Source organism: Cydia fagiglandana, chromosome 10 (assembly GCF_963556715.1).
Source record: "Cydia fagiglandana chromosome 10, ilCydFagi1.1, whole genome shotgun sequence".
NCBI lineage: Eukaryota > Metazoa > Arthropoda > Insecta > Lepidoptera > Tortricidae > Cydia > Cydia fagiglandana.
Window position 1 is genome coordinate 19,746,751 of NC_085941.1, and position 22,672 is coordinate 19,769,422.

At 41.3% G+C, this 22,672-nt stretch overlaps 2 protein-coding genes across 4 annotated transcripts in view; one reads left to right on the forward strand and one right to left on the reverse strand.

The window, feature by feature from the left end:
* Positions 1–12,481, forward strand: part of LOC134668045 (calmodulin) — a 40,261-nt gene extending 27,780 nt beyond the window's left edge. For both annotated transcript variants that reach the window (XM_063525494.1, XM_063525493.1), the window contains exons 3-4: positions 7,123–7,365; positions 11,610–12,481. In XM_063525494.1, coding sequence (XP_063381564.1) covers positions 7,123–7,365; positions 11,610–11,638 — 272 coding nt within the window. In that variant the 3' untranslated portion in view covers positions 11,639–12,481. The remainder of the gene's footprint in view (positions 1–7,122; positions 7,366–11,609) is intronic.
* LOC134668032 (cytosol aminopeptidase-like) overlaps positions 6,549–22,672 on the reverse strand; it is a 40,357-nt gene continuing 24,233 nt past the window's right edge. Inside the window, exons 10-14 of one of the 2 annotated variants that reach the window (XR_010098712.1) lie at positions 21,943–22,092; positions 20,627–20,700; positions 17,334–17,507; positions 14,160–14,219; positions 6,549–6,563 (exon numbers count right to left, since the gene is read on the reverse strand). Coding sequence is in view for 1 of the 2 variants with exons in the window: in XM_063525476.1 (XP_063381546.1) it covers positions 17,334–17,507; positions 20,627–20,700; positions 21,943–22,092 (398 nt within the window). In the remaining variant the exon portion in view is untranslated. Of the gene's footprint in view, positions 6,564–12,944; positions 14,220–17,333; positions 17,508–20,626; positions 20,701–21,942; positions 22,093–22,672 lie in introns of those variants that run through there. The other variant, XM_063525476.1, reaches the window with a different exon arrangement.

The window sequence follows — 22,672 nt, forward strand, 5'->3', positions numbered from 1 at the left end:
CAAATCATCCAAAAATCATGCTTCGGATGACTCTGTTTCCTCCTACGTCATGCTACCATCATCCGATGTCCAGACCCCCCCTCCTCCCATTTGAAACGACGTAATTTATGAATAGCCCCATACTCGTACTTATGAACGTATATTACTCGAAAAAATTATAGGTACTCGCTTATTTACAAGAAACAAGTTACAAGAAACTGAAGATACACAGGGTCTGATGATGGAGCTGGAAGGTGGCCACGGGTACCAGTCTATCATGTAACTAAACCACTTCGTGTTTGGGCTCGTTTGATTCGTCTCAACAAGATCTTTGACACTGAAGATACACAGGGTCTGATCATGGAGCTGGAAGGAGGCCACGGGTACCAGTCTCTCATGTAACTAAACAATTTCGTGTTTGGGCTCGTTTGATTCGTCTCAACAAGATCTTTGACACAAGACAGTACTCAGGGTCTGATGATGGAGCTGGAAGGTGGTCACCATTACCAATCAACCATACAACTAAACCACATCGTGTTTAGGCTCGTTTTATTCATCTCAACTAGATCTTTGACACTAGGTGATACTCAGAGGCTGATGATGGAGCTGGAAGTTGGTTACCGGTACCAATCAACCATGCAACTAAACCACTTCATGTTTAGGCTCGTTTGACTAGTCTCAACAAGATCTTTGACACTAGGTGATACTCAGAGTCTGATGATGGAGCCGGAAGGTGGTCACCGGTACCAATCAACCATGCAACTAAACCACTTCATGTTTAGGCTCGTTTGATTAGTCTCAACAAGATCTTTGACACTAGGTGATACTCAGAGTCTGATGATGGAGCTGGAAGGTGGTCACCGGTACCAATCAACCATGCAACTAAACCACTTCGTGTTTAGGCTCGTTTGATTCGTCGCAACAAGATCTTTGACACAAGATACTACTCAGGGTCATCATCATCAGACCCTGAGTAGTATCTTGTGTCAAAGATCTTGTTGCGACGAATCAAACGAGCCCAAACACGAAGTGGTTCAGTTACATGGTAGACTGGTACCCGTGGACACAGTCCAGCTCCATCATCAGACCCAGAGTACTATCTTGTGTCAAAGATCTTGTTGAGACGAATAAAACGAGCCTAAACACGAAGTGGTTTAGTTGCATGGTTGATTGGTACCGGTGACCACCTTCTAGCTCCATCATCAGACTCTGAATACTATCTTGTGTCAAAGATCTTGTTGAGACGAATCAAACGAGCCCAAACACGAAATGGTTTAGTTGCATGGTTGATTAGTACCGGTGACCACATTCCGGCTCCATCATCAGACCCTGAGTACTATCTTGTGTCAAAGGTCTTGTTGAGACGAATAAAACGAGCCTAAACACGAAGTGGTTTAGTTGCATGGTTTGATTGGTACCGGTGACCACCTTCCGGCTCCATCATCAGACCCTGAGTACTATCTTGTGTCAAAGATCTTGTTGAGACGAATCAAACGAGCCCAAACACGAAGTAGTTTAGTTGCATGGTTGATTGGTACCGGTGACCACCTTCCGGCTCCATCATCAGACCCTGAGTACTATCTAAATAAATAAATAAATAAATATTATAGGTTCCTTTTTTTTTTACACAAATTGACTAAGCCCCACGGTAAGCTCCAGAAGGCTTGTGTTGTGGGTACTCAGACAACGATATATATTATATTTAAATACTTAAATACATAGAAAACAACCATGACTCAGGAACAAATATCTGTATCATCATACAAATAAATCTACAAATAATCTTGTGTCAAAGATCTTGTTGAGACGAATAAAACGAGCCTAAACACGAAGTGGTTTAGTTGCATGGTTGACTGGTACTGGTGACCACCTTCCGGCTCCATCATCAGACCCTGAGTACTATCTTAAGTCAAAGATCTTGTTGAGCCGAATCAAACGTGCCCAAACACGAAGTGGTTTAGTTGCATGGTTGATTGGTACCAGTGACCACCTTCCGGCTCCATCATCAGACCCTGAGTACTATCTTGTGTCAAAGATCTTGTTGAGATGAATAAAACGAGCCTAAACACAAAGTGGTTTAGTTGCATGGTTGATTGGTACCGGTGACCACCTTCCGGCTCCATCATCAGACCCTGAGTACTATCTTGAGTCAAATAAATACATATAGAATGTCAGGTCGTTTCAAATATTTTTAATCCTGTCCGGTAGTTTATTAAACTGTACCATTATAAATTATAATACTATAAAAACAGTGCTAGGATCAAAGTCTCTCGTTGCGGTTTACACGCACACAGTATAGCGTTTTACACGGCGCCCGCCGCACACAATGATAAAAAACCTCGTCGTCGCCGTTGAAAATGTGCGGAGCCGACCGACACACGTCCTACCTGTACAAGCTCTGCCGCGGCACTGAGCTGGCGAGCGCGCGTCATCGGTAATATAGAGTAGTTTTCAAAAAATTGCCAAAAAATTATAGTAGAATTTCATAAACACTAATGTATACCAACAGTATAAGCAAACGTTGCAGATTGCATGAGTATGAAAATGACTTCGATATTAAGTAGATTTTCGTAGAAATTGACACTTGTTTCGGAGAGAAAATTGAGTTCGTTTTACTTTGATTTTCTCTTTCTCAAAGGTGTGTAGGAAAAATATCGTTTGATATGCCTAAAGTACAGGGTATTAGTAATACAAAATAGCCAGGTTGAGCAGAGTAAACTTCTCAACATTTCCAAATAAGAGCTTGCCGTTCAGTGCTTCACGGGGTTTTTCGGAAACGACCATCAGAAAAAAATTCATTACTAATTTAATAAGTCCTTTTTCTAATATTTACAACGATATTTAAAAAGATAAGAAGACGCTTTTACTGGAACAAGTACTCATTGTTTCTAATAATGAGCACAAAGTCCTGAATTTCGTCGACTAGTATCATCAATTTTGCATTATTTCGACTTTTCTTGTAAGAGCGCTCTTAATAACTACCCGGAGTTTCCAAGGTGTGGGAAACTGCAGAAACAAACGTTCTCACTTCAAGGCGACTATGGAGTCGGTCCGGTGGTTCGGTGGAGGAATGGTCCTTCGCCCACCTCCCTTAAGAGCACCATATCACTACACCTTATAATACCATACCATAGTCCCCGCGTCTGTCTGTTTGTGTGTTTGTTCGCGATAAACTAAATAAACTGAACGGATTTTGAAGCGGTTTTCACCCATCAATAGTGATTCTTGAGGAAGGTTTAGGTGTATAATTTGATAACCCGTGCGAAGCCGGGGCGGGTCGCTAGTTAATTACAGGGCAGAGACGCCATAGTAAGGAAATCGTTTTAGTGCGCACGACATGTCTGCAAACGCGTCGATTTGTGTGTTAAAGTTCCTTAGGGCATGTGAACCTCGATGTTTCCGGACCGATACGATCTTTAAACCTTCAAGAAAATAGCATACACCGCACTATTGTGACCCCTCTGGTGTTGCAGGTGTCCATGGGCTACGGTAATTGCTTAACATCAGGCGACTCATCTGCTCGTATACCTTCTTTTATCATAAAGACGAAGTGGAGCGTCACCATTTTGTATGAAATTACTCATTCTGTGCCACCGCCCACCACCCTTAAATGGCAACGCCATATCCTCGGAATCGCCTATTGTGTTCAGCGCAAATGCTAATGAACTTCCCCCAGACACGATAGCTCAATTGATAGTTCTTTCTGCGCGCGGAATAATAAAGTGTCTTGACTGGGATCGGTTCAGGTTCATCCCTACTATAGACTTCCATAAACTGAACGTGAATTGCCACAAATCTCCCGCCAATGCCGTCCCTCCGTCCGGTAATATCCCGTAATTATGATAGCCTCAGGCCGAAATCGTGATTGTCAGTTAATACAGACGACGCGACGAACTTGGCAAAAACAATCGAGTATCACGTTCTCTGCTTCCGCGTATGCATTGAGCTTCCTAAACGCAATTGATATTGATCTTCAGAAGTTTCAAAGAAATGGTGTTATTTATTAACCCACTACTGCGTCCCTACCATCCATACAGGTATTACAGGTATCCCTGTACTATGACGTCTTCTGGAAATGTCTAAAGGCGTCAAACTCGGCTTGGTGATGGATATTCCGGCCCACGTGTCATCCGTAGGTGTCCCCTTCTAATATTGTACGCAATGCATTGTTTGTTTACGAATGATAATGACCATTGCCTACCATCTGGCTAAAAGAGCGCGTTGACAAATGATCTGGGCCCAGGTGCTAGAACAAGTGACCGGAATGCGGCTGCATTCTCGAAAGTTCGTATCGCGCGGTCGGTATAAATAGCCCGCGGTCCACCTCGCAAAGGTTAACCCACAATTAGACGCGCCAAACTTAACCCCAACTTATTTTTGCACATTGATTGGAGCGTTCACCCTGATATCAACGCCAGGTACGATCCGGTCTTATGCAAGAATGTACCATGGATATAAACGAGAAACTGGTTTTGTAGAATAGAAAACTGCAGAAATTCACTTACGGGAATAAATATAATGTAAAAAGTGACGATTGAAGTGAACGGATTGAATTGCGAAGAGGAATATTGCGAGATATTATAGGCAGGATCAAAAATATATTGGAATAGGCAGTATGTTTAATTAAATCCTCGTATCTATTTGTTACAAACTTACTAAAAGCATTTTAGAATTTTAATGAGCACCTAAATCCCTCACGATCTTGCTCGTAAATTATTCTATTTCGCGGTTTCGCCGAGATGCGGCCGTGCGGATCACGCTCCCCGCCGTATTGTTACGGCTGTGAATTATTCAAACATACGCCTTACACCGGATGCAAATCCGCGGGCTTATCCGAGACGGAATCTGAATTCCGTCCTTGTCGAGACTGTAACCGTAAAAATACGCTCCCAATGTGGAAATTTTCCCCTATGTTAGCATGTTAAAAATGCAACGCGCGTCGCAGATTGTTTGTCCACCATGTGTTGTCCAAACATTTCAGCGCGGAAAATTTAATGGCTGCGCCCTCGACAAGCTTTATGGATGTATTAACGCTGATAACACTGACACAGCAAACGCGCCATGTTCGCCCAAAATTCGGCCGTTACTGTGAGGATGATTTAATCAACGGCCGGCAATGATGTCACTGCCATAGCAACACGCTTCATTGTGCAAAACGCTCGTCACTTGCCAAAATTACTCCTTTTAGTAATTTTAGCCCAACACTAAAGCTTACATAGTCGCCTGTATATATTTTCATGGCGCATTTATGGGCAATTCGAATCATACGCCTTCATAAGTCTTTATTGCGCCGTAAATATAACTCGTGACGTTCCAGAAACCTATTGTTTCCTTGATGACCATCGGGGCATCCATATTGTTTCCCGGAATCGTCGGCATTAAAGCGATTTGCTGCAGAAATGTCGACATTTCAGAGTATTATTGTTTCCCGGTTTCATTAAAGATATAAATGCTATCGGTATTTATGAAACAATGAGCCTGTCCCAATTGAAATGGTCTATCCGGTCGAATAGCTTCGAGAGCTATTGAGACACTAATCTATCGTTTGTCTCCGTCTCGCCTGATTGAATAACCCCCTCGTATGTCATCTCATTTCCTTTCTTTCAACTTTATTATGAGTAACTACTTCCCTTCTATGTTTCCAATTTTATTAGAATTTATTTCTGGATCGTCAATTAAGATCTCATATCCTTCGTTGGCGTAAACAAAACTTGCTCTAGGAATAATATTTACCGTATGAGAAAATATTCCATTATGCCAGGTGCCAAGGCTGGCTCCGTGAACTTCGATGCTGCTGATGATATTAACATGCGGATTGATTAATGAGTACTAATTAGCGTTACCTCATCGTTTACGAGAAACGCTCTCCTTGGGTGTTCTGGACTGAATATTTAAAATGTAGTTTATATTTTACAAAGTCAGAATATAGGGTGACATACAATTTTGGCTTTAATCATAAAGGCCTGTGAAATTTAACACATCGTTGATAATAATGATAATATTTCGTCCCTATCTGTCATTGTGACATTTTTGTTTGGAGCCGCCATTAACAGGCGTTCCCCTCTGTCGAAAATAGGCGGTCAATGGTCAACCACATGTCAACTATATGTATGGACTGACGTTTATCTGACATGACGTACCTATACATTTGATGTGCCCCTCCCCCGCAAAAAACGGCAGACTATTTTGTACCGAAAATTTTAGACATGGCGTCTCCATTGGTTATATCCTCTAAGTAACAGAGGTATGCTAAATTTTATGAATGAGTTTAGGCTTTAAGTATGCAATAATAGACGGAAGCATATTAGATGATGTCAGTCAACACTTTGTCTTAGTCATAAAGGCCCCTTCTTTAGGTAAGACTTCCGGTGGACATATATGATTAAATCGATCGTTACAAGTGAAACTTCAAGGCTGCCTAAATGAAAATTGCTTTATTATTATTTCAATGGAAACAATTGATAATAAATAAGTTGACGTGAGTCACGCTAGAACCAAAACTTGTTATTACACTTATTACGAACTTGGCGAGACTTGGATAAACGCGTGAATTTCTTACTAACATTTCTTACAATACAATTAACTTTTATAGTTAAAACAGTAATTGAATTGCCCTGTAGTAAACTCAATAGATTGTGTTTTTGATATTTAGGTAACAACCAAATATTTGTGTTCATCACTCAAAACACTTACTGGGATTCGAACCATTTGATTTACTTGCATATGCAAATTCACTATCTATGCCAGGAAATGTGTTTAATATACCAAACAATACCCAACTAATTGCGAAACTACGGTATGACTTTATCGCAGTTTATTTAAAAAAAAAGGAAGATTTTTTTATAAATATAACCAAAAAACAGGACTTGATCGATTGTGTTTTATGAATATTGCTCCGATACTACCTTAAATATTTTTCACTTTTTGAGATGGTTTTTACTAGGACGTACATCAAGTCAGTTGTGCGTTGGGTTTCTTAGTAAATCTTTAAAGACTGCATCTTTAAAGTGAAAATAAAAACCAAGATTTGCTAAGCTTCTAAGCTTTGCTAAGTGCTCATTAAAACTGTTAGATAATAAAACAAAGACGATTGATATTGTACATTTAAACTAGATAACTAACTCTTACTCTTATCGTTTCCAGGCAACGGCACGATAGACTTCCCCGAGTTCCTCACAATGATGGCTCGCAAGATGAAAGACACGGACAGCGAGGAGGAGATCCGCGAGGCGTTCCGCGTGTTCGACAAGGACGGCAACGGGTTCATATCCGCGGCCGAGCTGCGCCACGTCATGACCAACCTCGGCGAGAAGCTCACGGACGAGGAGGTGGACGAGATGATCCGCGAGGCCGACATCGACGGCGACGGACAGGTCAATTACGAGGGTACGTACATACAACACTAGATACTGTGGCTCACAATATGTAATGCCGGCTGTATAGTGTATACACGCTCGTGGAGAGACCCCGAGACTAGTGTGTATAGTTTGTAGCTTTCTAATAGACCCCGACGGCTAATCCTTTGTCTGTTGTTAAGTAAAACCGCTCGTGCCACGTGCCACAACCACCTGCATAAAAAAATCGTTCGTTCACTTTACCCAGGTAATTGAATTACAACTCCTATTGCAATAAGATTCAAAATGAACTAATCGATAAATATTTTGTTAGGATGTGTGTGGTCGGTTCAACTCGCCGGCACTCGATACTTCGGTCACTGAGTGCCGGCGAGTCGAACGCTACAGAACCAGTTTAAAATGTGTCATCGAGATGCGACAAAGGCGCGTTATCGGAGAGCGCACCTACACTGGTTTTTTGAGCGTTGGACTAGCCCGCGCTCAGGTGCCAAATAGAATAATTAAGACCCTTTTTTTCAGGTTAATAGCACGTGCGGTTTTACTTAACATAGACAATGGGATTAGCCGTCGGGCTCTATAAGAAAGCTACAAACTATAAATGCTGCTCCCTTCTCGTCTCGCTCTTCCTTGTTTCGTCTCACGCTTCTCCGATTGGATCGGAGCGGTGCCGAGACTCGGCGAGAGGCTCTCGACGAGTGTGTACAGCCGACATAACCGAATAGTGCAGTGAACTCCAAACTTTCCGAAAATGAGCGGAATTCCATGCAATCCGGTCCACGAAAAGGAATTAAGGAATGGCTCTCGGTGCAAAAAGTTTGGAGATCCCTGGAATAGGGAATGCTCCCGGTTACTGATGTGTGGCGAGAACTGATAATACCTGGTTCTGTATACAAATCCTACTGGGAGTACACCCTGCGACAGAACAGGCACAAGCTTTCCGCTGTTCCTATTTGGTCTCACTGGAAACACTTAATCTGAAATTAAACGTTGAAATTGTAAAACCATAAACTAATAATAAACTCTACTGTCGATTGAGAGCGAGTTGAAACAACAAGGCATTCAAGGAAAGCTTGTGTCAAGCACTTGAGCTCTGAAAGATCGTGCTGTACCTTCTGCTTGAATTTTAAGAATTAGTTTAATATTGGCTGTTGTAACAGGCCGCGTAGCCAAAATGCCAATCGCTTACGCTCCGTAGCGATCGAAACGCAACTGTCACTGTCGCGCTAATATGGAAGAGTGATAGAGAGACATAATGCTTTGCGTTGTCGAAGCGATAGCGATTGTGACCTTGGCTAGGCCGGCTGGTGTGCTATTGTGCGATAGTCATACAAGTGAAAAAAAACTAGATAAAGCGAGGGGAGATACAGCACGATATTACGGCAAGTGAAATCAACACCCTTCGGATCTGGTGGGTTCAGTGGCGGTTGGTTTTTTTGTATTAACACTTTGAATAAAATTTAAACCGCGCCACTGAAAGAAGAGCTCTGGTCATCTTAAACAGACTTAAATCACGTCATGGTATTTTTAAATAAAGTGTCCCATATCTTTCGCGCAACGTTTACAAACAGAAAAGATGCGGATATTAAAACTGATGCCATAGTAGGCACTTGACCTACAAGTGAATGAAAATATCGTAGAAATGGCTTCGTAAACACAATACATAATATAATAGCGTCTAATATTCTGGCACTTCATTGACAACGCGTCACAACATGCCACATTCATACCATGCCGAAATCTATGATAATGTTCTAGCTTGATTTAAAACTATATAGCCATTTGTTACGTCAAAGAATGTATTGTCTTTGTTTGTCAATGTCCTAAATGTTTGTACGAAAGATGTCCAGAACCTTCATTTAAATAGTACTGTAAAAATATTACAGCCCTCCCTATATATGCGATTCAAAAACAATGTTATGGCTGTTGAAGCTCCTCCCAAACTGTGGAATGTCTCTGGCGACAAGCATTGATTGTCTCGATGCTAAGCCAAAATGACTGGAAAATGTTGGTACAATGAAGACCATAGAGGTAGTTTTGGCTCAGCAACATGTATAAATGGTCATAGTATGTGTAAGCTAGGAGAATACCACCCTCTAGGCTCCCCGCATGCCGCGCACTAACCCTGTGGTGGAGCTATTTCCACTCCAGACTCGATAAACTTCTCCCCGCGAAAAGTTTACTCGCTTCCAACGTTTATGATACTCGTGATTTACGAACCTCCAAAATTTTAAATAATCCGAATCCGTTTGACACTCGTAAATTACCGGAGCGCTTACATACCGTCATTAAGTTCAGAGGAAAGAACGTTGATGCTGTAAATACGGCAGCCATGAATGTCATGATCCTCCGTGGGTTGCGCGATATTGCGTATTATTATGGTCCCGGTTGAAACCTCTAGATCGTCACAAAAACAAGTAAGCGCAGACATCATGTAACAAAGAAAATGACATGTATACGGGTAAGACGACCGCTGCATGGATACAGTGTAATGTTTCTGCGATTATAAAAAAGCGTTGCGTTTGGGCGCGCGCCAACGTCACGAGGCGATGCGCCGGTTGTCAACAACGCGTACGGGAGTAAAATGTCGAGTCGAGTCGAGGCGAATAACGCCGTATTCTGAGCAAAATTTGACGCAGTTTTCAAACCCAATAATTGACCGTGCCACAGAGTAAAAAACGCTGTCAGGTCAAGGTCTTGACCTTACAAATTCATATTCGTCTTCTCTAAATCTAGATTCGTGGTTAGGTAAACAAGCGCTGATTAGTAGTTTTTTTGTTTTCCGCTTTTTATTCGCGGTCTTTTGTTAATTGAGGCGTGAAATCAAGACCAACGAAAACCGAACAAGCATCTTGCAAGAGAGCTTAGTATCATGCAATAATATTCTACACGACGAAACCCAGAAAATATTTAACACTGTCCATTGCTGAGCCATAAGAACGTATCATATATGTTTAGGAGTTTCGTTGTGTACAAAATTATTTCAAATTCTGTAGAAACCCCTTAAGAATGCGTAGTTCCGTGGTATTCCGCTAGTTGATGTTGCCTGTAGTATTCGGGCGGGCCAAGCTACAGCTGGTTTCTCTCTTGCAGACTTCCATGCCCTCGCCAAACTCGTATTCTCGCGAGCCGCCGACCAAACCCCCTCGTAACTAACCGCCAATAACGCTGTGATATACCTTGTAGTACGGCCTACGACAATAGGTACCTGTTCTGAATGGTTTGATCTTACTGTGCCTTCACCCTGTTAGCTGCCCCGCCCACCCGCATCTCACTCTTGGGTCCTCACATTACGATCCGGCAACCACATCTGTTGCTGGCTCTGGATTTTAGTAGAATTGTCGATTGTAACTTTGTCAATTAATTTATATATATCCCTTGAACGCCACGTCTATCGCGCGCGGTGCGTTATCGTGAAATCTTTGATATTGAGCCTTTCGCGTCAGTTGACGTCTTTGCCCGTCAAAAGTTCAAGCTCGGATAATGATGGTCGCTTTTATGTTTGGGGATAAAAATAAACTTTCCATCATGTTCTGATCAATTATTAAACTAGTGCAAAGACGTTATAGGGCATTTTCATTTTAACGTGTACTTTAACCTTTTGAACGCCACAGACGGCAAATGACGTCAACGCAAAATCGTGACAACGACGCCAAAGACGGCATTTGACGTCGATCGTTTTTTGATGATAATCTACTGAAAAACCACCCACTTTTAGGTTGGCATCATTTATTCACAAAACTAAATTTTACCCCCGTGGCGTCAGTGGCACGGCAAATGGATTCGCCGTTTGGCGTTCAAAAGGTTAAAGCGCGACTTAAATTGTGTGTTGTGACAATTGCTAATACACTGTTAAGTGAAATACCCCTAACAACAAGTTATGTATCGACAAAGATACAATCGAAATTCTACGTTGGGAAATTTAGGACGTTTTTCTGTTAATACTGGTGCATGTGTCTAATATCTGTATAGCGTTTAGTTGTGGAAATACCACGGAGGGTGGTATTTCTCCCGACCCCGTAGTGGCATGACCAGGCGAATGTTACCGGTCTGTATGTTGTTCGTTTCGTACATCAGCACACCTGTCGTCACTGTCCATCCGAAGGGTTTGAAACTATCGATTTATCTATCTATCGGACTGTCCTTAGCGGCCCTTCTAGTGCATCGTATCGGTTAATTTATCTGTCGTGTTTAATTATTCGTACTAACATGCGTCGCCACGCCGCTCGGCCTCCAAGTCCGCCCCCACTGATGCAATGTTTGTTTGTTTATTTTCAGAATTCGTCACCATGATGACGTCGAAGTGAGCCGCCGGCTAGTGTGTGTGTAAAAAGCAGAGAATTCAAATATACATTTTGTTTCATGACACACAATATTACCATCGTATCGGACCTGCATTTCTCTAGTGTTTGCGATAAATTTAATAATTGACATCGTTTCAGTCGAATGTTATTTAACGCAGGCGCGGCGCGCCGGCGCCTCCGCCTCCTCTTTATTTAGATTTTAAACTATTCCGTTAATTTTACTATGTAAGAAACAATTTTAACTGTAGCGGTACAAAGGGAAACGAATAGGTGTGAAACGTCGCAATGTGATGGTAGCGGCGGCTGCGTGCAGCGTGTGGCGCGCATGTGGCGTGCGTGCGGCGTGCCTGTCGCGTGCGTGCGGCGTGCGTGTCGCGTGCCAGCGGCGTGCGGCTCGCGTGCACGCCGGCCGCCGCGTGCGTGCCTGCTGCGTGCTTGTTGCGGCCGGCTGTGTCGCCGCACCCGATACATTTTAATGTCATTTTTTTTTCAAGTATGAGATATTTATAAAGTACGTGATGAATAAAAACTTTTAAAAAATCCCAAAAAAATATACTATACTGTGCCCGTAAGTCCGTAGCGGCGAGCGCTCGGCTCCCTGTGCGTTCGCGATCATAATAAATGTTTAAATTTAACTAACTCGGTAAACGAAATTAGATTTATTGGTACTGCATTTGTAACTGTAAATGACTTGATAAATATTATATTTCTATTGTTGGTGAAACTTATTCTATCGAAATGGAAACTCCGCTCTGTTATCCTATCGACACACTTGATTCATTCTGTTATTAAATTATACAAAAGACATACTGAAAATAAATGTTTCTTCATTTTTAGGTCAATAAGCATCGGTGTTTCATTTCCAACCGGGTACGAATGATTTCGCCTATTACCTATACAGATAACCTTGTTTATAATTTTCAGATACTGAAATGACTATTCAGTGTTGCCTGTTTTGCATTGCTTACCTAAATAGTGATGTGGCATAATCGAGAGTAATATCAAAAGGTGTCTTTAGATCTTAATCGAAAATATACACGTACCTAATTACCAGTTAAAGGTTCTGCGAAATAGAAAATATTATTTCATTTCGTAGTAACCGTAAATATCATAAAAAAGCACTATTTGGCTTAAGATCATTGTAAATTTGACATTTATCTGTCACTTTAGTATCTGAAATTTAGAAACACTAGTCGCCTCCCGATCACTAGACCTTTTTCTATATACCTCTAATAGAACACAAAACTGTACTTATTGTAGACTGTCATGTGTACATTTCTCAAATCTATGTAATGAAGTAAACACTCTGTTAGTATTTCCAAATTATATTTATTGCATAAAACAATACATTCTGAATGGCTGTAACGTGTGTTGTCATTGTCCGATCCCTGAGAGTACAATTAGTAGTTGTGGTAAATTCAGCAAACTGGTACACTTGTGGTGTGTGAAAATGTTTATATGGTTATATATTATGCTACTTGACAAGAGAAATGTTAGAACCTAAGCTAATTATGTAACCTAAAAACGATAAATTCTTATAGAAGAAGTTTTTAGAAGCCAAACTTTTTCGCTGCCAATGTTGATAATTATCTTAGAGCGAGCAGAATTTTGAGCTAGACTTGTTGCTTATCGAGAACAGTGGTACAACTCAAATGAAATGCTATCTGCTATATGTTCTACTGGTAAGATTTGAAATAAAATCTTTAATAAAAATAAAATCTTTATTGCTGTAAACCTTAAACATTACTTTTTTACATTATTAAATGTATTAACATTATAAAACATGGCATTCAATTTTGTTTTGTGCCACTGTTCTTATAAGCAGCGTCTATTATCAGTTTACGTACCAGTGTTCTAGAAAGGTATTTCTCGTTTCAAGATGCAAGTTCAATGTAGACTTATCCTTGACTTAACAGTTCACTTGGGCCCACTTGCACCATCCCACTAACCCGGGGGTTAAGCGGCTAAACCGTTAACCTAGTGTCAAATTGTACTGGTAACCCTGGCAACTCCAGGTTTAACCCTTTACCAGGCCAAGGGATATATATTTCCCACATACGGAACTTCAAACATGTGATGTATTTTGACTGACATTCAATTGTCATTTTTGAAATGGCAGCCTGGTAAAGGGTTAACCGGTTAACCCCGTGTTAGTGGAATGGTGCAAGTGGGCCTTAGGCTGTTAAAAACCAAACCAGTAAAGTTCTCTGAAGCTAAAATATAGAAAGTCTATGTCATTTTAAAAATAACAAGTTTCCACGCACTTGTTGCGCGAAATTCAGCAAACTAGTACAAACAGCAACGCTTCTACAAAAGGCATAAGGTTCACCGATGTACAGTTAACGGTGTGGGCGATGGTACGTTGACTTCTTGAATCGTGCTCAAAATATTTATAGATGTTTAACAATGATATATTTCTCTTGGAGAAGTAGCATAAGACAAGTTATGATATCGTTACTTCAAAACTAGCCAGCTATCAAGACAATTTTTCACACATCACGGGGCCAAGTTACAACTACAATTTATCCATCCTGTAAGAGGTAGATGTGTTGACAAACGAAGCTTGCTTGTGTGTGCCCGAATCCTGTAAAACAATGTACCGTTAGCAAAACACTATTCCTCCAAATAAATACATTTTTTCTGTTGCGGGAAACTAAAGGCTACATTCGGATTGTACTCGTAAAGCCCCGTCTCCATATCGAGCCCAATGTTCGATGGTTTGCCGCGCGATATGGAAACGAGGCTTAACTGCAGCAGAGATATCACAGTCAATTTTCTTGATAAATTACGTTGCTGTTGCCACATTGCTGTCGACATTGGAAATTTCAACTCGTCACTCGTTTTGCCAAGGAAATTGACAGTAACCCCCACCCCAGTGTAGGGTTGAAAAAACCCGGAAATATTCGCGTTTTTTTTTAAACCATGTTTTTAAGTTGTATTCTGGAAAAAAACAATAAAATCGGAATAAACGCTCTTCCCCATTCAAGTCATTTTGTCAAGCAAATTGACAGTGTTGTCGCCATCTGAATGTAGGTAATTTAAACGTTCACATGCCTCATGGCTCCTCTACACGATGGGCCGACACCGGCCACTCCAAGGGACGCAGCCATGCGGTAGAATGAGATAGCAATATCACTTGCTCCCTCTAACGCATAAATGCGTCCCTTGGAGTGGCCGGCGTTGGCCCATCGTGTAGAGGAGCAATCAAATACTAAGCTATCATTCGTGTGTACTTATCAGTTACTTTGAGAGCAGTTCTCAAAAAGTTTATACTTTTCGATCACATCTTATAATAAGTTTTTGGCAAAAATTTAATTTTCACCACACCAGCTCGGAAAGGCTTACTTTGCGCTTCAAAAACTGATAGCAAAGTTGCATTTTATTCACATGTGAGGCAAAGAAATCAAATTCAAATTTTGAGTTGTTATCTTATGTTTCCTGGTTAAATTAACTTTTAAATGATGATTTGGGATGATAAATATTTAATATCATTCATTTGGATTTGATTTGGTTTGATTGTGTTTGATATTTTACATTTAATATTTGCTTTGGGTTGGTGTGGTGAAAAATTTTGTGTTTCACTCGGGGGCAAATTTTGTTTAACCCTCGTGCTTTGAAACCCTCGCAACGCTCAAGATTCCATTTCTCGAACCACTCGCTACGCTCGTGGTTCAATTATGGAATCTTTCGTCTGCTCGGGTATCAATATTAACACGAGCGGTTAAACAACAACTTTGCCCCCTTGTAAAACAAATAACTATTTTGGTACAAGCTTTTATCGCTGACTACTTTTCTTACGACAGACAACTAATACTCATCGAGACAATTCTAAAAACCCCTAACACAATTAGGTTGCGTTGTTTCATCACGGAGTTCCTATGGCCACCTCCTGTCTCCATCATCAGATAAGTTCGACAGTACCATATTATTGTATTGTCATTAGAACTACATACAGCTGCCAATTTTCATGACGCTACGATCCTTGGAAGATGGTTAAATTAGTTACCTTAGATTCCATTACATAGTTACATACAGGTCGACCTAATAAAAGCTTGTTAAAAACTGGTATGCTGGTGGAAGTTGTTCAGCTTCATGTACTTTACCAGCATACCAATTATTATAGAAATCTAAGATGTGATGGAAATGTTTGAGAATTGCTCTTGAAATTATTGTTCCAAGTGGGAGGCTTGTTAACCGCTTAATGCCCGGTGACATAATTATGATAAGAAAATTATATTATAAATGCCTGGGTTCCAAAGGGTTAAATTTAATCGGAGCTATAGGACAAAAAAAAACTAAAAACTTGTAAAATAAAAGCGCAATTCATTTCGTGGTTTGGGTTTACGTAGTGAGTTTGGCATACAAACGTACAAAATAACACAAAAAAGATATTACTGTACAGTAAGTAACACAATTGTTTAGACAAATCTCGATTACAAACCACAAAGTGAAATGACAGCATAACAAAAATTGGTGTTTTGCTTTGTCAGCTGGCGTAGATGGCGCTGTACGGGACATTATGCGGTAGGTAATCTGTTAAAAGTTGATGTTTGACAAACCAGGCCGCGTAGCCGACATGCCAATCTCTTCGCTAGCGAAACGCAACAGTCACTGTGATAGAGACACAAAGCGTTTCGTTGATGTAGCTATAGCAAAGATAATTTGAAATGGAGGAATATTGTCAAAGTAAATTATGTAGTCAGCACATGTACTGCCATCTTTCGACACTGATTAACACTTTTAGAACGCCATTTGACTTTGATCCTTATTTTTTCATTGATAAGTGTTAAATTTATTAAATGTCAAAAAGTATCGCCATCTAGTCGAGAGTAGGCCTAAGGTATGGCGCCATTGCTCGAAAACGGCACCATACCTTTGGCCTATCGTCGAGTGGCGTTCTAAAAGTGTTAATCACTCGTGTCGAGAGATGGCAGTAAATGTACTGACTACTAATTTACTTTGACAATATTCCTCTAGTCTAAATTCTCTTTGTCGATAGCGATTGTCACCTTGACCACATTTTTGACGACCGGTCTGGCCTAGTGGGTAGTGACCCTGCCTATGAAGCCGATGGTCCCGGGTTCGAATCCCGGTAAGGGCATTTATTTGTATGATGATACAGATATTTGTTCCTGAGTCATGGTTGTTTTTCTACGTATTTAAGTATTTATATATTATATTTATCGTTGTCTGAGTACCCACAACACAAGCCTTCTTGAGCTTACCGTGGGGCTTAGTCAATTTGTGTAAAAATGTCCTATGAAAATTACTTAAATTATTATAATTATAATAGAGAGAAGCGCTGGTGGCCTAGCGGTAAGAGCGTGCGACTTGCAATCTGGAGGTCGCGGGTTCAAACCCCGGCTCGTACCAATGAGTTTTTCGGAACTTATGTACGAAATATCATTTGATATTTGCCAGTCGCTTTTCGGTGAAGGCAAACATCGTGAGGAAACCGGACTAATCCCAATAAGGCCTAGTTTACCCTCTGGGTTGGAAGGTCAGATGGCAGTCGCTTTCGTAAAACTAGTGCCTACGTCAAATCATGGGATTAGTTGTCAAGCGGACCCCAGGCTCCCATGAGCCGTGGCAGAATGCCGGGATAACGTGAGGAAGAAGAAGAAATTATAATTATTATTAATTACCTTGGCTAGGCAGGTTTATAAAGAGACAGAAACAGCAAGAGTGGTCTACACACCTAGTGACTCTTGGCCCTGCACTCTTCATGCGTGGCTATGTTGATAAGAGTGTGCGTCAGCGCTCGTGTGGGCCGCCCGCTCATGCGCTTCGAGCACAAGTATGGCGGCGGGTCGTGCGCCAGTTTACCCACGCCGGTGATGTCGAAGTGCAGCCAGTCGGTACACACGAATTGCTGAAAAAGTTTTATGCAAAAATTTCATTTTTGTTACAAGCTTTTATCGCTGACTGTACTTTTCTTACGAAAGACAGCTAATACTCATCGAGACAATCCTAAAACCCCCTAACAATTAGGTTGCGTTGTTTCATCACAGAGTTCCTATGGCCACCTCCTGTCTCCATCATCAGATCAGCTCGATGGTACCATAATATTGCATTGTCACCCGACTTATGTATGCAAAATTTCAGCTCCATCGGAAACCGGGAAGTGGCAAAATTAACTTGCAAGATTTAATTACAGATCGACAACGGGACAGGTGAAACTAAATAAAAGCTTGTAATAAAAGGATATAGTTTTAACCTAAGAATCAGTCTAGCCAAGTGGCAATACGTTTACAATACAAAATAAGACCAGTGCCCTGTTTATCAAAAGCTTATAATACAAGCGGATGTCACTTTTTGACAGCTTTTGTTAGAAAGGGACTTCTACTTGTACCTACCTATTACAAGTTACAAGCTTTTGATAAACGGGTCCCAGCACATGCATATATATCGAACCTTCACTCCATTTTGACGCCAATTTCTAACGATAAAATTGGCTTTAGCAATAGTACATTATTGTCGAGGCTCGGAAGTAGCTACTTGCAGGCTGAGGATTCGTTTTAAACGGACGACCTTGGGAGTCCGTTTAATTTAATCCGAAGCCAGCAAGTAGACTTCCAGCCGAGTCATATATAGTGCTTTTCTCAAAAATGGTGCAAGGAATATAAATATCATAGAAATATTTTACAAAAGCAACATTCTTACGTATATATTTTCACAGAACAAAGCCCTTGCCGTCTTTTTATTTTTTTTAATAAATAAATAGAAGTGTATTTTTCTGCCGAAAATACGCCAACCTATTTGAGACAGCTAAATAGTCGCGGTACTAATCATCTGTTTGGCTGTTTAATGGGCCTGTGCCTTCATTTGATATGGCCATTTCAACTTTTAAAAAGTTTGGGACTCGACAAATAATGGAATTTGTATGCAACATTGCAGTCCTAAAATCGAGACTGCAATGTTTTTAACCTTTTAATTTTTGACTGACCATAAACTCCGCGCTTCGCGACCTATTTTTTATACGGCAAAGTCGACTTTGACGTCCATTTTTGAGAAAAGAGAGTTACTGTCATGGTAAATTATGTAGCTACAGTATCTACCTTTACTGCCATCTTTCGACAGAAGATTAAAACTGTTAGAACGCCATTTGACATTAACGCCATCTATTCGAGAGTACCTAGGCTGAAGGTTATGGCGCCATCGCTCGAAAAGATTGCACCATACCGTCCATACCTTTGGCCTACAGTCGAGTAGATGGCGTTAATATTTGATAAGTTAACATATATATAATATAATATAATAAAGAATAAGGTTCAAAGTCAAATGGCGTTCTAACATTTTTATCTTCTATCGAAAGATGGCAGTAAATTTACAGTGGCTGCATTTACTTTGACAATAATAAATAGTTTTTCACTTCTCATGCTCAAAAAGTGCACCTTTATGTCGTGCGTAGACGACATAAAATCGCATTTTATGCTCTAGAGCATAAAAGTAAAATTTTCTTCTAAGACTAAGGTAATGAATGAATGAATGAAATCTTTATTTCAGGCAACTAGTGTAGTGTAGTGTGTGTGTAGTGTAGTGTAATCGGTCTCAACAGCCAAACAGTTAAAACATATTGCACAATGCACAATTTTACTGAGCAATAAAATTGTGTAGAGTGTGTAGATGACTAGATGACTAAACTTGTTATATTATTTTATTTTTGCTACAATTTATTAGAAATCCGTATTTTCTGTCATTAAATTTAGTAAATCACATAAAATAGGAGTCGATTATTGTTCAAAAATGCTCCGAAATGTTTGACTTGGCAGAAAACCAAGCGTCTGAAACTCTGATCACATGTTGAAAATTAAAAAAAAAAATTAAAAAGTTAGTTGGCGGGAATTGAAATGAAATGAAAAATGAAATGAAATGAAATATTTTTATTTCGAACATATGGTCCATATATAGGGTTAGTCATTACAGTAACTTATATCTATAGTTAGTATTATAATGAAGACGAAACAAACAAACAAACAAAACAAAACATTCATAGCTTTCGCGGCGGAGCAGCAACAGGTGAGTGTAGCTGTACACACCGCTTGACCAGGGGCGAGTCCCAACGCTGCGCCAGCGTACTTAGGATGCTGTTCGTGCTGCTTCGGCTGCGATTGAGGAGTGACGCGCATCGCTTCCTCATGATGGCGAAAAAACAGTCTGTTCTAGCCTCAGCAAACATTGCTGAGGCGCTACAGTACCGCGGCAACCTAAACAGCATCCTAAATGCATCATTGTACTGGACTCTCAGAGCGCTATACGCCCGCTGCGTAAAATTAGCCCACAGACCGCACGTGTAGAAAGTTTGACAAAAAGCTTTGAACAAAATTAGCTTTACTTCTTTACTGCCACGTGCGAACCTGCGGGATAACATGTTACAGCGGACACACAGCGCTCGGCGCTCCCGCTCGATGTCCTCGTTGTCAGACAGTGTGTCCGTGACCCAGTGGCCCAGGTACTTAAATTTGTCCACTCTCTTTAACGGAGTTCCGCAAAGCTTAACCTCCTGCATTCGGTAACTTTTATTGCCTGATTTAAATTGCAAGAGCTCGCTTTTAGACGCATTGTACCTGAGCCCATGGGCCTCAGCATACCTTTCGCAAATACCTAACATTTTTATGAGACCACCCATCGAGGGGCTCAGCAGCACCATGTCATCAGCGTAGCTTAGGTTATTGACACATACGTGTTCTATGTGACATCCAACACAAGCGCTGCTGAGCTTTTGAGTGTGAATTGGTTATGTATTATGTTATTTCGCTTTACGACAATTTCGTGGTATAAATTGCCGTGAAAATGTGTTTTATTTTCCTCGCAATCGAAGTGAAAAGCAGAGTGTACAACAAGGGCATAAATGTCCATTTTTACCTTCGTCTACTATTTTGGTCTTCGCTTCGCTCAGACCAAAAAATTGCCTCGGGTAATGATGGGTCACTATGCCCTTGTTGTACAATCTACTATTTTTATACGTGTTATGAATCTATAATTATGTACCTGTAGGAAAGCCGCACCAATGCAAGGAGTAGCTTTTCCCGAACCCCGGTTCCTCAAGTCCACTGATGGATCGTCTGAAATATGCGCGAATTATTTGAAAAGGTAACGTACATTATAGGTAAGCAATAGGACCGACTTGGTCTAAAATAAGAGATCATTCAGAGAACAAAATTGGGGCAATTCAAGTGTTTATACTAGGTAGGTACAATATTGAAGGGTGTCTCCTACGATATAGCGGGCCTACCGCGAACCAAGTTCGACGTGTTGCCTCTCTGTCGCACTTGTAAATTTGTACGTAAGTGTGATATGGAGGCAACACTTCGAACGTAGTTCGCGGTAGGCCCTGAGGTCTAGATTTGGACCAAGCTAACTCTACAAACTTAGTAATAGTACTACCGTACAGAAAATAAACTTCCTACAAGACCGATGTTTGCCAGCGGTTCAGGGACGAATCATGCTATCCCTCTCTAATGTCTTGGACAATCCCTATCGGCTATTTAGGGTTGTCAAAATTCAAGTAATTATCTTATCTGTTGTTGTGCACGCAACTGGATGTTATCGTTAACCTTTTGGACGCCAATGACCGATATATCCGCACCGTAGGTCCAACGCCAAAGACCGATTAATCCGTCACAAACCACAGAGCAACACAGACTACGTGCATATGCATAGAGTTCAATTTTACTTTTGATACTTCGGTGACGTGGCCACAGAAGAAATAATAGTACTACCGTACAGAAAGGACACTTCCTACAAACCCGAAGTTTGACAGTGATTTAGGGTCGAATCACGGTATCCCTTTCGGCTATTTAGGGTTGTCAAAATTCATGTGATTATCTTATCTGTAGTCGTGCACGCACAAGGAAGTCAAGTGGTCCCAACCCTAATGATTGCTCGGAGCAATGCTGAGCCGAACGGAGTCGAGTTCGACCGAAATCAGGAGTGTCTCCCCACTGACGTGGCGTCCGAGTGACAGATTTTGTGTTTGACACGGCGTCGAAAAGGTTAAGTCAATAATTGCTCACGAACGAAGCCGAGAATACCCGACCGCTTTAGTTTACTCCCCCTGGTTTAATTGTAAACGTCTAATTTCAAAGTTTAGAGATAGCTTAGGCGGTGTTCTGGTGACCAGAAGGCTGGCCAATATTTTGCCCAACGAATCAGCATTGCCATCCCGAGGGGCAACGCGGCCAGCCTTCTGGGCACCCTACCTACGGACTACAACTTAGGGCAATTTTTTTATTTATGTTTTATGATGTTGAAAAATGTTTGTTAAATAAATAGACCGCTTAGACGGAATCTAGTTAGCTACATACCGACAATCTGCCTCTTGTAATACTCCCAGAGCGGGAACCGCCAGGGCCGGTCTCCCGATAGGGCGCCGGCGCGCTTGGCGCAGTCCCACAGCCACTCCTTGTTGGCGAAGCAGCCGTAGCACCCGCCGCCCGTCGCCATCTTGATTCCGTCTGAACAATTACAATCTAATTCAATACAGATGTAGTGCATAATTGTTTCCATTGTATTTTCTCGGCAATGTTCATATTTGTCATGCTACCTCAGTCGGCCTCACTACTTTTTGTCTTCCTTGTCGTATCCTCATGGCTGAGGGATATGACGAATATGGACACTTTTCACCGGTGCTCTCCGAGCCGCTCTGTCTTGGCCGGTGCATGCTAGCCTGCAGTGTGGCGTTTGTCTCTGACGTTATTCTGCTCGCCCAACGCGTGGCCATACGTCCGCCCCTACGCTTCCTTGCCATGCGGCCAGTAATAATGAGCCTTTCCAGGCTATATGGCCGTCTAATTTTTGTACCGAGACTGACTGAAATAGCAAGACACGTTCGTACGTTTCCGTGAAAATACGATGGAAAACAATTATGGACATCTGTAATCAAATAATAGTGTAAGTAATGCTGGATCCACAAACAAAACATCCTCCAGGCTGAGCATAGTCGCGCTACCCCCTCTGCCACGCATACGGTAATTTTACTCCATAATCGAGTCAAAAGTGTCTTTGTGTGACGTCCGTGTCTTTGAACGAACCAAT